The sequence below is a fragment of the Pseudonaja textilis genome, chromosome 17 (assembly GCF_049901715.1).
Source record: "Pseudonaja textilis isolate UNSWEBS1 chromosome 17, rPseTex1.2, whole genome shotgun sequence".
Classification (NCBI taxonomy): Eukaryota; Metazoa; Chordata; class Lepidosauria; order Squamata; family Elapidae; genus Pseudonaja; species Pseudonaja textilis.
In genome coordinates, this window is record NC_142006.1 from 5,709,814 (window position 1) to 5,722,264 (window position 12,451).

Genomic DNA, 12,451 nt, shown 5'->3' on the forward strand with positions numbered 1-12,451 from the left:
CCTCCCTTTCAGGGCCCGGGTGTGAATCCTGTGGGAAACTGCTTGGCAGGGGGGCTCTATGCCCCCCATCTCGCCGCGTGGGCAGGCAGCTTCCAAAAGGAGCGGCTGCCAGGCCTTTGGTGCTCCTTTGCCTGCCTCTCCGGTGTCGGAAGCGGGTGCTTCTAGGGGGGTTGGCAAGGAAGCGTCCTGGCACGTGCGTCCCCGGGGGTTCCTGCTGTCCACGCCTGCCGCACGGGCAAAGGACAGCCTGCAGGCTCCCAGACCAGACGGGCCTCCAGCTGCCTTGGGAGGAAGTGCCAGAGTTGCATCACCTCCACTCGCCACGCTAAGCTTGCAGCCTCTTCCACAGCCTGCAGCACCGGGGGCTCCTTCCTTGCCGCAGAAGAAGTTATTCCCCTTCTTCCCTAGGGTCGTGGATGATGGGCTTGGTGCTGTGCAGCCCCAGATAAAAGGCCAAGCAACCCCCCCTCGTCTTCTTCCAGGCCTCGCTGCCACCCGTGCCGCCTAATCCCACCCAGGCGAATCCCTCACGTTGAGCCCTCCGCCTCCCTATTTCCACCACCCCCCATTTGATGACAAGCAAAAGGCCACCTGGTGCCCAGAGCTTTCCTCCGCCTCCGGCGCGCCACCCCCCACCCCAAGCCATCCTGATCCAGAGCCTCCAGATTTAAAAGCAGGGAGCCAGATGGCCGGACGGTCTCCTTCTTCGATGCCCGCTTAGGCCAAACAGCAACAAGGCCTGATGGCAGGAGGATCACGTGGCAACCCGGAGCGGAAGTTAAGAAAAACCACCCTGGAATCTAGGCCCCCTTTGTGAGGGTGAAGCGAGACCCAGCCGAGCCTTGTAAGCCTCAGCCCCGAAGTGGGAGCCTTGGGGTGTGTGTGTGTGTGTGTGTGTGTGTGTGAGTGAGTGTGAGTGTGAGTGTGAGTGAGAGAGAGCTGGATGTACCCAGGCAGCCAAATGCCAAAGGTGCAAGTGGAAAGTGGCAACTTTGACGTGAGCTGGCATGGTGGCCCCCGGGGCCATTTTAAAATGCTGGGGGTGAGTTTTTTCCCCCAAGCAGATCCAACAAACCGTTTCCATCCCTTTCTTTGCCGAAGACGGAATAGTTTTCCTCGCGAGCTTCGTGATTCATCCCAAACCGTCTGCTGCAGGCTGGGGAGGTGGAGGATGATTCGGGAGGGCCGTGTTCCCATGTGGGCCGTGGGCGGCAGGTGCTGGCGAGGCTTCCACTGGAGCAGCAGCTCTGCCTGCCCGGATTGGAGAGCCGCTCGGGGACTGACGACGTAATGAAGAAAGAGGGGCGTTTGCGGGGAATTTGCTTTTGACAGGTTTTGGGGGTGCCCGTCGGTCCTCCTGGGGTGCGTTTGGAGGCAGTGGGGGGTGCTACCGTCCCCAGGGGGAGCCCGCAGGAGGGCAGGATGCCCAGGGTTAAGGGGCCTCTGCCGCTCCCTGCGTGACACTTCGGGGGAGCCCCTTCTGTAGGCACGAGAGCCTACAGAGCCTCCACCTTCAGGAGCAGTATAGCCTGAATGCCAGGTGCAACCACTTGGAGCAAATGGGGAAGCCACCCCGTCCGTGGCCCGTTAACGTGGTGACTGCTTAGATGGAGGAGGTTTAACTGTTCGGGAGGAGAAGAGGCAAGGGAGACTTCAGGCTTTCCGGAGCCTTGGCTGGCCGGCCTTTCCTGGCTCCGGAGCTTTGGCCTACCTGGTCGCAGGTGAGACAGGTGCTCCCTGCCCCGCCCTCTGCCAAGATTGGTGAGGAAGAGGAGACTTGACTGGAAGGCCCTTCCTTTCTTTGGGTTCCTCCCCCTCCCAAAGCAAGTCGGTTGGGAGGGGGGACAAGCCCCTTGCCCCACAGGGGTGGGGGAGAGTGTGGGGGGGGTGCTCTGTCCACTCCCCTTCCTCTACTGCCCCTTGCTGGCGGAGGTGCCAACTGCTGGGCCTGGTGAATTCCTGCCTCCTGCTCTGCGGTGGACGCGTCCCCTTTAAGGGCTGCCAGTAGCCACTGGGGGCGCTGTGGAGCCCAGGACGGGGTCTGTGCCGGCCGCCTAGCAGGTGCCGGAGCCAGGGAAGGGGGGGGGGCTGCCTCTTCTGCGGGCACCCAGGCGAGGTGAGGAGGCCGGAGCTGGCAGCCAGGGGCGGGCGGGCCGGCAGCAGGGAAGCTGGGCAGGAGATGGTTTTCCTGGTGGGGGGAGGACAAAAGCCCCGCTCCCCGAAAGCCGGGAGTTTGCTGCATCTCTGCCTGCAGCGGGGAGGGGGCTCCCTTCCCCCCACCTCTCGCCAAGCCAAATAGCAACCGAAGGGGGATGCCCTGCCTCTTTTATCTGGGGGGGGCAGCTTCCTGTCCCCCCCCCCACCGCTGCTGAACCGCTATGCGTCCGCCAGCAATGACGTATTGTGAAGAGGGAGCCCCCAGATCGTGTCTCAAGTGTTGGCACCCCTCTGGGCGCGTAGAGGGGCATCCCTTCCTATGCCAGACGCCCTCCTCTGTGTCCCTCAGGTGGGTAGGCAATACTGGCCTGGATGGGGAGGGGGGAGAAGGCAGATTTGTTGGGGGGGGAGGGGTTGTGGGCCCTGCATGATGACCTCCAGCCCGGCTGCCTCTCCATCACCCGCAGTGCCATCTCGGTGTGGAGGGCACTCGGTGGAAGGCGTCCGGTGCTCCTAGCCTTAACCCTTTTGCTCCTGGTTGTAATGGGGGCGGTGGAAGTTCAGACATCCCGAGGGGGAACCCCAGGTGTGTGAACTCAACCCCACCTGATCTTCCCAACCCAGCCCTTTGCACATGCTCTGTTTGGTGCAGGGGCACAGGAGGAGGAGGAGGGCGAAGTAAAGAGGCTGGCTGAGTCAGAACGGGCACTGGGGGGTCTGGGCTGAAACGGTCCTCGGCTGGAAGTACCTCCAGGCGAGGGGAAATGGCCGTGGGGCCTTCCTGGCAGGGCTGTGGGGAGAGGGATGGCCTTGGGGGCGGGAAGGATCAGCAGAGGGAGCCCGACCTGCTGGCGGTCTTGGCCTCGTGGCGACTGCGCCAGGGGACAAGCGCCGTGACGCCGGGCAGGGCAGGAAAGGCACCTGGGCCAAGGGCGGAAGGCAAGCAGGGTTGCCTGGCAACCCAGGAACTGGCACTGCCCTGGGGCTGTCAGAATGCCAGATGATGCCAGCATCCGTGTGCCATGGTTTCCGGAGCTCCCAGGGATGTTCTGGCCCGGAGGGGCTTCGGGACGGGGCCCCCCCTCCCCTCCTCGATGGGCGACTGGGGGATCGAGAGCCGAAATATCCTCTTTTATTTTTTTTGCAGCGTTGCAAGATGGGTCTGCGAGGGTTTTTGCAGAAAGTGCAGAAAAGGGAGGGGCCGGTTTGGCAAGGCTTCAGGGGGCGAAAGCCCTAAACTGGGGAGAGGGGGGGGGTCCAGTTGGGGGGGGGGGCGTTTCTGAGTCATGGCAGGAATGAAAGAAGATTCCCCCTGCCTCCTCCTCCTTCCCCCACCCCACCCCCATTTCCCTGGGATTCAGGGCTGACGGAGGAACTTCGAGGTCTTTGATGCAGGGACCGTTTCTTTTCACGGCTCAGCGGGGGAATGGGGAAGACCAGGAGGCTTTTGCAGGATGGGGGTGGGTGGGTGGGGGCTTAAAATAGACTTTTCTGCCCTCCCCGCTTGATCCCAGGGATGACAGATCTTAGTCTCTTCTCTGAACCCTCCTGCGCCTGGCCTGGCCTTTTTTGGAATTTCCCAGCATGCATTGCTTCCCAAAAGAGAGAGAGGGGTCCTGTGTGTGTGTGTGTGTGTGTGTGTGTGTATGAGAGAGAGAGAGAGAGAGAAACCATGGTAACCGTGCGGTCTATGCGTGAGTCCAGCTTGCAATTCTGTGTCTGCTCCCTAGTGAATATTAGCAAAAATGCCAGCCAGCCTCCCCGCTTTTCCAGTCCTGCTCTGCCCACTAGGACCAGGTCTAGAGGGTGAGGTTGCCCAGGGGGTCAGGAAGCGCTTGGCCTAAGGAGCCACGGGCCGTGGGGGCCTCAGGGGCTTGCAGAGCTGTTCCTTGTGAATCAGCTCTCCTCCCAGCCCCCATTATCCCACCCCACAAACCCTGGCGGGACTCCTGGCCCCGGCTCGGGCTGAGAGTGGCCCCCGGATCCCCGGTGGCTGCCGTGTGCTTGGGCCCACCGCTTAGCGCCCTGTCTCTCCCTCTTTCCAGGCCTGGTTGCCTTCGTTGAGATGATCTGAGGAGGGCCGCAGAGGAGCAAGGACGCTGATTCTAAGATGACCCGAACAGACCCGCCTGACCTCCTGGTGTCTGCCGTGTATCCGGACGTCGCCGTGGCCTCTGTGGGATCCCCCCGCTCTGCCTTCTGCCAGCTCACCAGGCGATGTGACTCCTCCATGTCTTCCTCCCTGAAGAACCAGCCCGGCCAGCACTTCAACAAGCGGCACTGCCGCAGCTTCGATTTCCTGGAGTCCCTCGACGACCCTCCGCCGGTGACTCCCGCCATGGAGCGCCATACCCGGCAGCCACCCGCGCCGGGACCTTCCTCGGCTCCCCTTGGCAAGAGGGTGTCACTCCGGACTGCTGGGCAGGAAAGCTACATTGCCCAGGGGAAGGAAGCGGCTTCCCGAGCTGAACCCAAGCGCCGGGCCCGATCCAAGAGCGCCCCCCGCGTCAAATCCACCTTCACCCCTGTGGCCGTCCCCGTGGCTTCGGGCTCGCCACCGGCCCCGGCTAGGAGGGGACGGGAAGTCCACCGAGTGTCCCGAGAGCCCGAGCGAGCGGAAGCCTCCCCTCGCCGGGAAAGCAGCTACGCCTCCATGAAAGCCTTGATGAGCGAGGTGCACCCCATCAAGCTGCAGCCTCAGCGGGCCGGCGGCAGCCGCATCTCGCCCCTCTGTGTCACGGGAGCAAACTGCCCCGAAGAGGGTCCCCCGGCGGCGAGACCCCCGCCGCCCAGCGTGCACGTCAAGCGCCGGGTGGACATCAAGCCGGATGAGGCCGCCGTACTGCATGCAGCTCGCAGTGCCAAGGGGTCCCAAGGCCATGGCGAGGCGCTCCTGGCTTGGCCTCGACCTTCAGGCACGTCCCATATCTTGGCCGTGCCCAGCAGCCGGCAAGTGCCCATGTCTCGGACTCCCACGCCCAGTGACACTTACAGTGGGGAACACCGAGGGCTGGCCCCCTTCCCCACTGAGTTTTGCGATGGGGGCTCTGCTGTGCCCGAGAGCGGCTGCCTCCCTTACATCCCCTATGTGCCCCCCAAGTTCTTCTACACAGAGGATCCGGGCAGTTTCCCTCTGAAAAGTTCCAGCTACAAGTCCTACCCTCCCCCTTACGGGGGCCAGGTCCTCCCGCCCCCAACCTTTTACGCAGAAGAGCCTCCTCCTCCTCCAGGGGGCTTCTACCCTGTTCCGGCGAGAGCCTTCCTTGTGGAGGAAAACAGGACTCCTTTCCCCATTCAGGAGGCCCCTGCGCAGACTTTCTATGGGGACGACCCCCGCCTTTACACTACGCCCAGGACTCTTCCCCCCAAAGCGGTTTACCCCGAAGACCCCAGGCCTTACCCGGCCTTGAGGGCCAACCCGCGTATCTTCTACACCGAAGACTATGGGAAATATCACGAGCGGGAAGCCCTGTCTCGCACTTACCCCCACTCCCGCCTGGCTCCCTCGGTGCAGTTTAATGACTGGTACTGCCCCGAAAGGGGGACGGTGCCCTACCCGGCTTGGCAGCTGGCCCGCTTCCCAGTTCACCAGCCTGCCTCCCAAGCCATGCTGTCGTCGTGGCACGCCAGCTACAGCGTCAGCCCTCCCCGGCTTGGCGTGGACACCAGGCATTACTCCAAATCCTGGGACAATATTTTGACCCCTCACGTCCGCCGGGAAGACCAGCTGCTGCGTGGCCGCAGCTACGAGAACCTGCTGTCCCGGGACCCCCATCGGGCGTTCTCCCCGGATGACCGGCGCCAACCAGTGGTGGTGAACCTCTCCAGCTCCCCCAAGCGTTACGCTGCCCTTTCCCTCTCGGAAAATTCCCTCGTCGAGAAGTTGCATGCCGACAGGGGGCGCCATGGCTGGTTCGTCACGCCAGAGATCACCATCACGGACAACGACATCCGAGCCCACAACGGGCTTGGCAAACATGAGAGGCGCTCGGCCAGCTGGGACGTCCTGGATTCAGGGGACGCCCGAGACAGGGCCTACGTCCCCCGCCAGCCCTACGGCCCAGACCCTGGTGGCAAAGAGAGCAGCGCCCGCCAGCGCAGCCTGGAGCAGCTGGACGAGCTCATCACCGACCTGGTCATTGACTACAAGCCCCCTTCCGTTTGCCAGCCCAGCGAGGTCAGCAACTTGGCCGACCAGCTGCGGCAGTTGATCAGCGACGGGCTGGGGCTGCCTCCCAAGAAGCCGGACCCTTGGAGGTCCTCGGAGCCCCATCCCACCAAAGAGCAGCCTGGCCGCAGCTCCTTCCATGCTGAGCTGTGGAAGGACCAGGGACGCCGCTCCGCTGAGCCCCCGGCGCCCGGTAGGCCCTTGGACAAAGGCCCCGAGGACTGTTCCCCAGAGCTCAGCGCTGACGAGGACGACCTGATGATGTGCTCCAACGCCAAGTGCCGTCGCACCGAGACCATGTTCAACGCTTGCCTCTACTTCAAGTCGTGCCACAGCTGCTACACCTACTATTGTTCTCGCCACTGCCGGCGGGAGGACTGGGACACCCACAAGGAGAGCTGCATCTACGGGCGGATTGGTAGCACCTGCCGCCACGTGCTGCAGTTCTGCCGAGAGAACGGCGAGGTGCACAAGGCCTTCTCCCGCATCGCCAAGGTGGGCTTCCTGTCCCGGGGCCGAGGGCTCCTTTTCCTGGGCTTCCCCAGCTCGGGCTCCGCCGAGAACTTCCTGCAGTTTGGCCTGGAGAGCTTGCTGATGTCCCCCACTTACCTGTCGCTGCGGGAGCTGGAGGGCTATTCGGACAACCTCGGGGAGTACGCCCAGGAGCTGCAGGAGGCGGGCCAGCAGTACGACCCCCAGGAATGTTTCCTCCTGAATGTGACCGTGGCGGTAGGGCAGGAGGTGCCCGAGCAGCCCTCGCCCAAGGTGCAGGTGCCAACCGTCCGCAAGTATGCCAAGATGGCCTTGGCGTCCTCCAGCCCCGAGAAGAAGATCCTCAAGAAGGAGCGAGAGATGGAGACGCTGATCCTGACGCCCCCTCCCGGCACAGCCGACCTGGACAAGGACGGCGAGGAAGGACGCAAGGCACGAGAGGTTTGCTTCATCAACATCCAGCGCGAGCTGCGCATTCGCGGCGTCTTCCTGCGGCACGAGTTCCCGAAGGTTTACGAGCAGCTGTGCGCCTTTGTGGAGAGCAACAAGCGCTTCACGCCCACCACCATCTACCCCATTGACAAGAGGACTGGCAAGCAGTTTATGTGCATGATCATGGCTGCCTCCGAGCCGCGCACCCTCGACTGGGTGGCCAGCCCCAACCTCCTGGATGACATCATGTGAGCCCAGCGCTTTGGCCAGAGGGCTGCGGCCTCTTCCCTTCTCCGCTTAGGTCAATGCTGAGGTGATGGCTAGCCTGTTGCTGTAATTTCCAAGCAAGGAGGGGTCCAGACGGGGCCCAGCAAGGGACGGGGCCCCTGGGAGAGAGCGGGGCTGCGTTGGTGGCCCTTGTGCCCTCACTGGGCATGGGCCCCTGTCCCTGTTGGAAAGATGAGCCCAAATCCGGTCACCTTCAGAAAAGTGGATATTTTAGGAATGGGCGGGCTTTGTTGGTCAACTTTTAAGGCAACAATAGGCAGCCTTAAAGTCCCATTTTCCTTCTGAATTCCTGCAGTCAGGAACGTTCTTACTTCGTGGGATGATTTCCTTTATTATTATTATTATTTTAAAAAAATGGATCCTGGAGAATAAAAGCGAAGTAGGGGGAGTTTCCTGCTGGCATTTTAATTGGGGGTTCTTCTTCCTGGCCCTGACAACTTCATCGTGCCCTCCTTGCAGCTGGGCAGCTGGAGGGTCGGCTGCAGTATTATCCCCCCCCCCCAATCATCTGCTATCCTGTAATAAACCAGGACAAGGGAGGGGGGGCCATCGGCCTGGGCATACTGTGTGTGTGTGAGGGGGGCGGGGGTGAGCTACTACCCACCTCCTCCTCCCACCCAGGCAAAGAAATCCAGGTCAGGAGCTGCGGGCAGACAAAGCGGTTGCCACAGCGATGCCCCATCTCTTTCAGGAAGACGGGAAGTGGGGTCACTGCAGCCGGCAAAGAGTTAGGATGCCAGGAGTCGGCCTCTTTCCCCGTCCCTTGGCCCATTTGCTGCCTGGCCGATGTGAAGAAGGCACGAGAGCTTTGGTCCCAAAATGGTTGGGGGTGCATGGGGGACTGCGGGTGGGGTGGGAAGGGCTGCGCGATTGGTTTTTGTCCACGGGGGGAAGGAAAATGCATTACGCAAGAATAGATTTTGAGCGGGGAGGAGATCTCCGGGGCTCTGCCTCCGGGGAAGTGCCGGACCGATCTTGCTGCTGTATTCCGAGTTAACGTCTTTACGATTAAAGATATGCCGCGGCTCGAGAAGGAGCCTTGCCTTCAACATCTCTGCGCGAGTCCCGCTTCTACCAGCCGGGCTGCTCTCCTCCTTTTCCGGGAGAGAACGGCCTTTCGGCTGCCCCGTTCCCCTGTTTATCCAGGCCTAAGGAGGAAGAAGGCTGGGGAACCTGCCCAAGGGCAGCTGCGCCTTCCTGAATCTCTTAGGGGTATGGGAGCCAGCGAAAGAGGGAGAGGAGGACATGGTACCAGGGCCAAGCATGGATGATACGGTTGGAACAAGGGAAAAAAAGAAGGGCTGCATGAATTGTGGGATGGTTGTCTCTATGTCACCGCAGTGAGTAGCCTCAGGATCCCAAATGTTGAATGGCTAAGGGGCGGAAGGAGGAAGCTGGCCTGGGATATCCCTTTGCACCTCTGGTATTGCCCCACTGTGGCAAAGGGGTCATTCATTGCACTACAAGGCCTGTGTTTGAGTAAGCCTGCTCCCCTCTAAAGAAAAACCCCTCTGCCAAGGGGGCAACGGGCTCTTAGTCTGCAGGCAGCTTCCTCACTCCCCACTCTTCCTCTCTGGCGGGCAACCTGCAGGACCAGAGGCCCCCTTTCCACATACACACCCCCAAGTCCCTTCTCAGGGATTCCCTGGTGAGCTTCTTCCGTCCCAGCGCTGGTTTTGCCCCAAAGAGAAGTTGGCTGCTCCCTTTGCTTGGATTCTGCCTGTGAGGTGGGGGGGAAGCAAAGCACATTCGCTGGGAAAAGCGATAATGGTCGAAAATGTTAGAAATGTTTTCTCTTAGCCGGCATTTTCTGAGGTTGCCCATTGTTCCAAGGTCTTGCTGGCTTTCCACGTTGCAGTTTGGATAATAAAAAAAAAAACCCAAATGAATATATGAAAAAAATTATGTATGTATGTATGTATGTATATATGGATCTTTGGTTATTCGGGTTTTCTCCCGTGTAAAATTGGAAGTATCTAGGCGACGTTTCGATGAAGTCTCATTCATCATCTTCAGGCTTGTGTCTTCGGCTCCGAGAAGCACAAAGCCAAAGACACAAGCCTGAAGATGATGAATGAGACTTCATCGAAACGTCACGTAGATACTTCCAATTTTACGCGGGAGAAAACCCGAATAACCAAAGATCCACACACAAATACCCGCAAAAACCTCAAAAAATACATACATACATACATATACATACATACGTACACACACACACACACGCACACACATATTCATTTGGGTTTTTTATACACACACAGAGACTCGCTCATATAAATATATAGATACATATATATAGATATATAGATATAAAAGTGAGACAAAACTATTTCGTTTGAATAAACATGAACTATAACTTGAATGGGCTATGTTTGCACTTTTTTTGGTGGGGGGGGAGGCAGGGAAAAGCCTTGGCTTGTTCTGTGGCGGCTCCAAAGAGTTCTGCGGGGTTGGATAGAATTTAGGGGTCTCCAACCTTGGCAACTTTAAGCCTGGCAGACTTCAACTCCCAGAATTCCCCAGTCGCTTTGCTGGTTTGTATGCTGGTTGTAAGGGAATTCTGGGAGTTGAAGTCCGCCAGGCTTAAAGTTGCCAAGGTTGGGGATCCGTGGGATAGATGACCTTCGGATCCCTTCTGGACCCACAATTCTGCACTGTTTCCTTCGGGGGGCGTTCTTGGGAGAAGGACTACAACTCCCATCGACTCATACAACAGTGTCCAGCCACAGTCCTGTACACTTGGGGGTGGGGTTGGGGGGGGGAGCAGCCTCCCCAAATAAATTGCCGAGCCGGAGCGCCACCTCGCAGCAAAGGCGGCAAAAGGGAGGCAGCCGCGAAAGGCATTCCTTGCGCCTCCGGCAGCGGAGAAATCTGCATATGTTCAGAGGCACAGTTGCTCTGGACACCGCTACCGGCGAGGGGCGCCTGGTGCGCATGCTCAAAGGTCCGGCCTTTATCCCGCCCTTTTCCCTCCCGCGGCACTTAAGATTGGCCGCCGCCTCAGGCTCGTCGTGGCGCCTCATTGGGTGAACAGCCACGACTGCCGTGCCTTGATTGGTGCATCGGCAAATGCGCGCGCAGGAGCTTTTCAAGCTGGGCGGGGGTGGGTGGGTGTCGTGAATCGCGGAGATGGCGGACGGAGATCTAGGCGGCGTCCCCGACGCGCTGATCGACCCGGACGGCGTCTTCAAGTACGTCTTGATCCACGTGGAGCCCGCGGGGCCGGGGCCGGGCAAGGACATCGTCCGCGGCCACGCTTGGGCCGAATACCACGGTAGGTGAGGCTGGCGGGCGGGGCCTCTCGCTGCCGGGGGAAGTGTGGGGAGGGGGAGGCGACAGCGGCTGCGATTGGGAGAGGCCTCGGGGAGGGCGGGCTCTGGGGCGGGGCTCCGTTGCCTGGCAACCGCCCTCCGTTGCCTGGCAACCGCCCTCCTCCGCTTGCTTCCCCCCCTCTCCGCAGCCGACCTCTTCGAGCAAGCGGCCCAGGAGCTGGAGAAGCGGGGCTTCCGATGCCGGTGCCTGGGCGGCGGCCGCATCTCCCACCGGAGCGCCGCCAAGAAGATCCACGTCTACGGCTACTCCGTGGTAAGGAGCCATCCTCTCCCGGCCTGTCAGGGCGGCCCAGAGTTTGGGAGGGGGGCACCCCGAGGCCATCCAGCAAGTCTCCTGCGGAATATGACTAAAAGAAGGGATTTATATTATAGCATAAATCCCTTTTTTTATAACTATTAGGTGATGGAATATATTACAACTATTAGGTGATGGAATATATTATAACTATTAGGCGATGGAATATATTATAACTATTAGGTGATGGAATATATTATAACTAATAGGCGATGGAATATATTATAACTATTAGGTGATGGAATATATTATAATTGTTTAATGGGATAATTTAGAATATTTAATGGGACGTGAAAGGGAATCCACTATATAAGATATGAAGGTGACAGGCTGGAATTGGCAACTCTTGGGGAAACCTTGTTTTGTAACATTTGAAAGGTGGGTACAGATTGAAACTGTACACAGGACAGATAAAAGTGTTTTGAAAATAGGAAAACCTTGAAAAGAAGATGCAATAGATTTAGAAATGAATGAGTTATAAAATAAGCCCGAGGGAGGTATTTGAGAGGAAAAATGAATACAGAATATCTAGTGATAAGATATGAAACTGAAGATGAAAGATGAATAGGTAACTGCGATTATATCTGCGTGGAGATTTGAAAACCTGGAACCAAGCTGTTCACTAAAAAAAAGATGTTTTATTTTTCTGTGTTTTGCGAAAACCGAAATAAAATTGTTTATTAAAAAAAAATAAAGACAACAGCCGTCTTTGCCCATTAGCAGCAGGGACTTAACGCCCACCTGAAGATTATAAAGGCAATTGATGCAGAATTATTTTTCTTCCAGGAAGGATCCCTTGGGGGTGGGGGTAATGAAGGGGAGGGGGACACAGCCTGGATAGGGAAGGTCCGGTGGCCACCTAAGTTTCCTCCATTGACCTGCCTGGCATGGGGGAAGCCGCCTTACTATGGAGGAGGGTGTAAAAGGATTCAGACTCGTCCTGGTAGGGCAGAGCTGGGCTATTTCAACTGTGCCTCAGGCTTCATGTGTGTGAGTAGTAACGTGGCTTTGCTTTTTGCAGGGTTTTGGCCGAGCAAAACATGCCGTTGCCACAGAGAAGCTGAAGGCCAGGTACCCCGATTATGAAGTCACCTGGGCCGATGAAGGATACTGACCTTCTGACCTCACCTTTGCGACCGCACAGCAGCAAGCGGGCACTGACGTGGAAGCCAGGTGTGGAAATCCTGCCGGCCTCCGGAGCTGTGCGCTGGGCTGCCCTGTGACCAAACCCGGCGTGTCTGTGCATTGGTAGAAGGAAAATAAATGATTGCGCTCGATGCTTAA

The 12,451-nt window shown here is 58.8% G+C and overlaps 2 protein-coding genes across 3 annotated transcripts; both read left to right on the plus strand.

The window, feature by feature from the left end:
* Positions 1–1,904: 1,904 nt before the first annotated feature.
* Positions 1,905–8,371, plus strand: AJM1 (apical junction component 1 homolog). 2 transcript variants are annotated; one of them, XM_026712230.2, is made up of 2 exons: positions 1,905–2,116; positions 4,203–8,371. In XM_026712230.2, exon 2 carries the CDS (start codon positions 4,268–4,270, stop codon positions 7,499–7,501), a length of 3,234 nt encoding a protein of 1,077 aa, XP_026568015.1. In that variant the 5' UTR covers positions 1,905–2,116; positions 4,203–4,267; the 3' UTR covers positions 7,502–8,371. The 2 variants fall into 2 exon arrangements, with proteins under 2 accessions (XP_026568015.1, XP_087770895.1); XM_087914769.1 differs by lacking the exon at positions 1,905–2,116 and adding an exon at positions 2,317–2,506.
* A 2,246-nt stretch (positions 8,372–10,617) lies between these two features.
* On the plus strand, positions 10,618–12,444 carry PHPT1 (phosphohistidine phosphatase 1). Its single transcript, XM_026712233.2, has 3 exons — positions 10,618–10,814; positions 11,001–11,125; positions 12,189–12,444. The coding sequence occupies exons 1-3, from the start codon at positions 10,670–10,672 to the stop codon at positions 12,279–12,281; spliced, it is 363 nt and encodes a 120-aa protein (XP_026568018.1). The 5' UTR covers positions 10,618–10,669; the 3' UTR covers positions 12,282–12,444.
* The last annotated feature ends 7 nt before the right edge of the window (positions 12,445–12,451 follow it).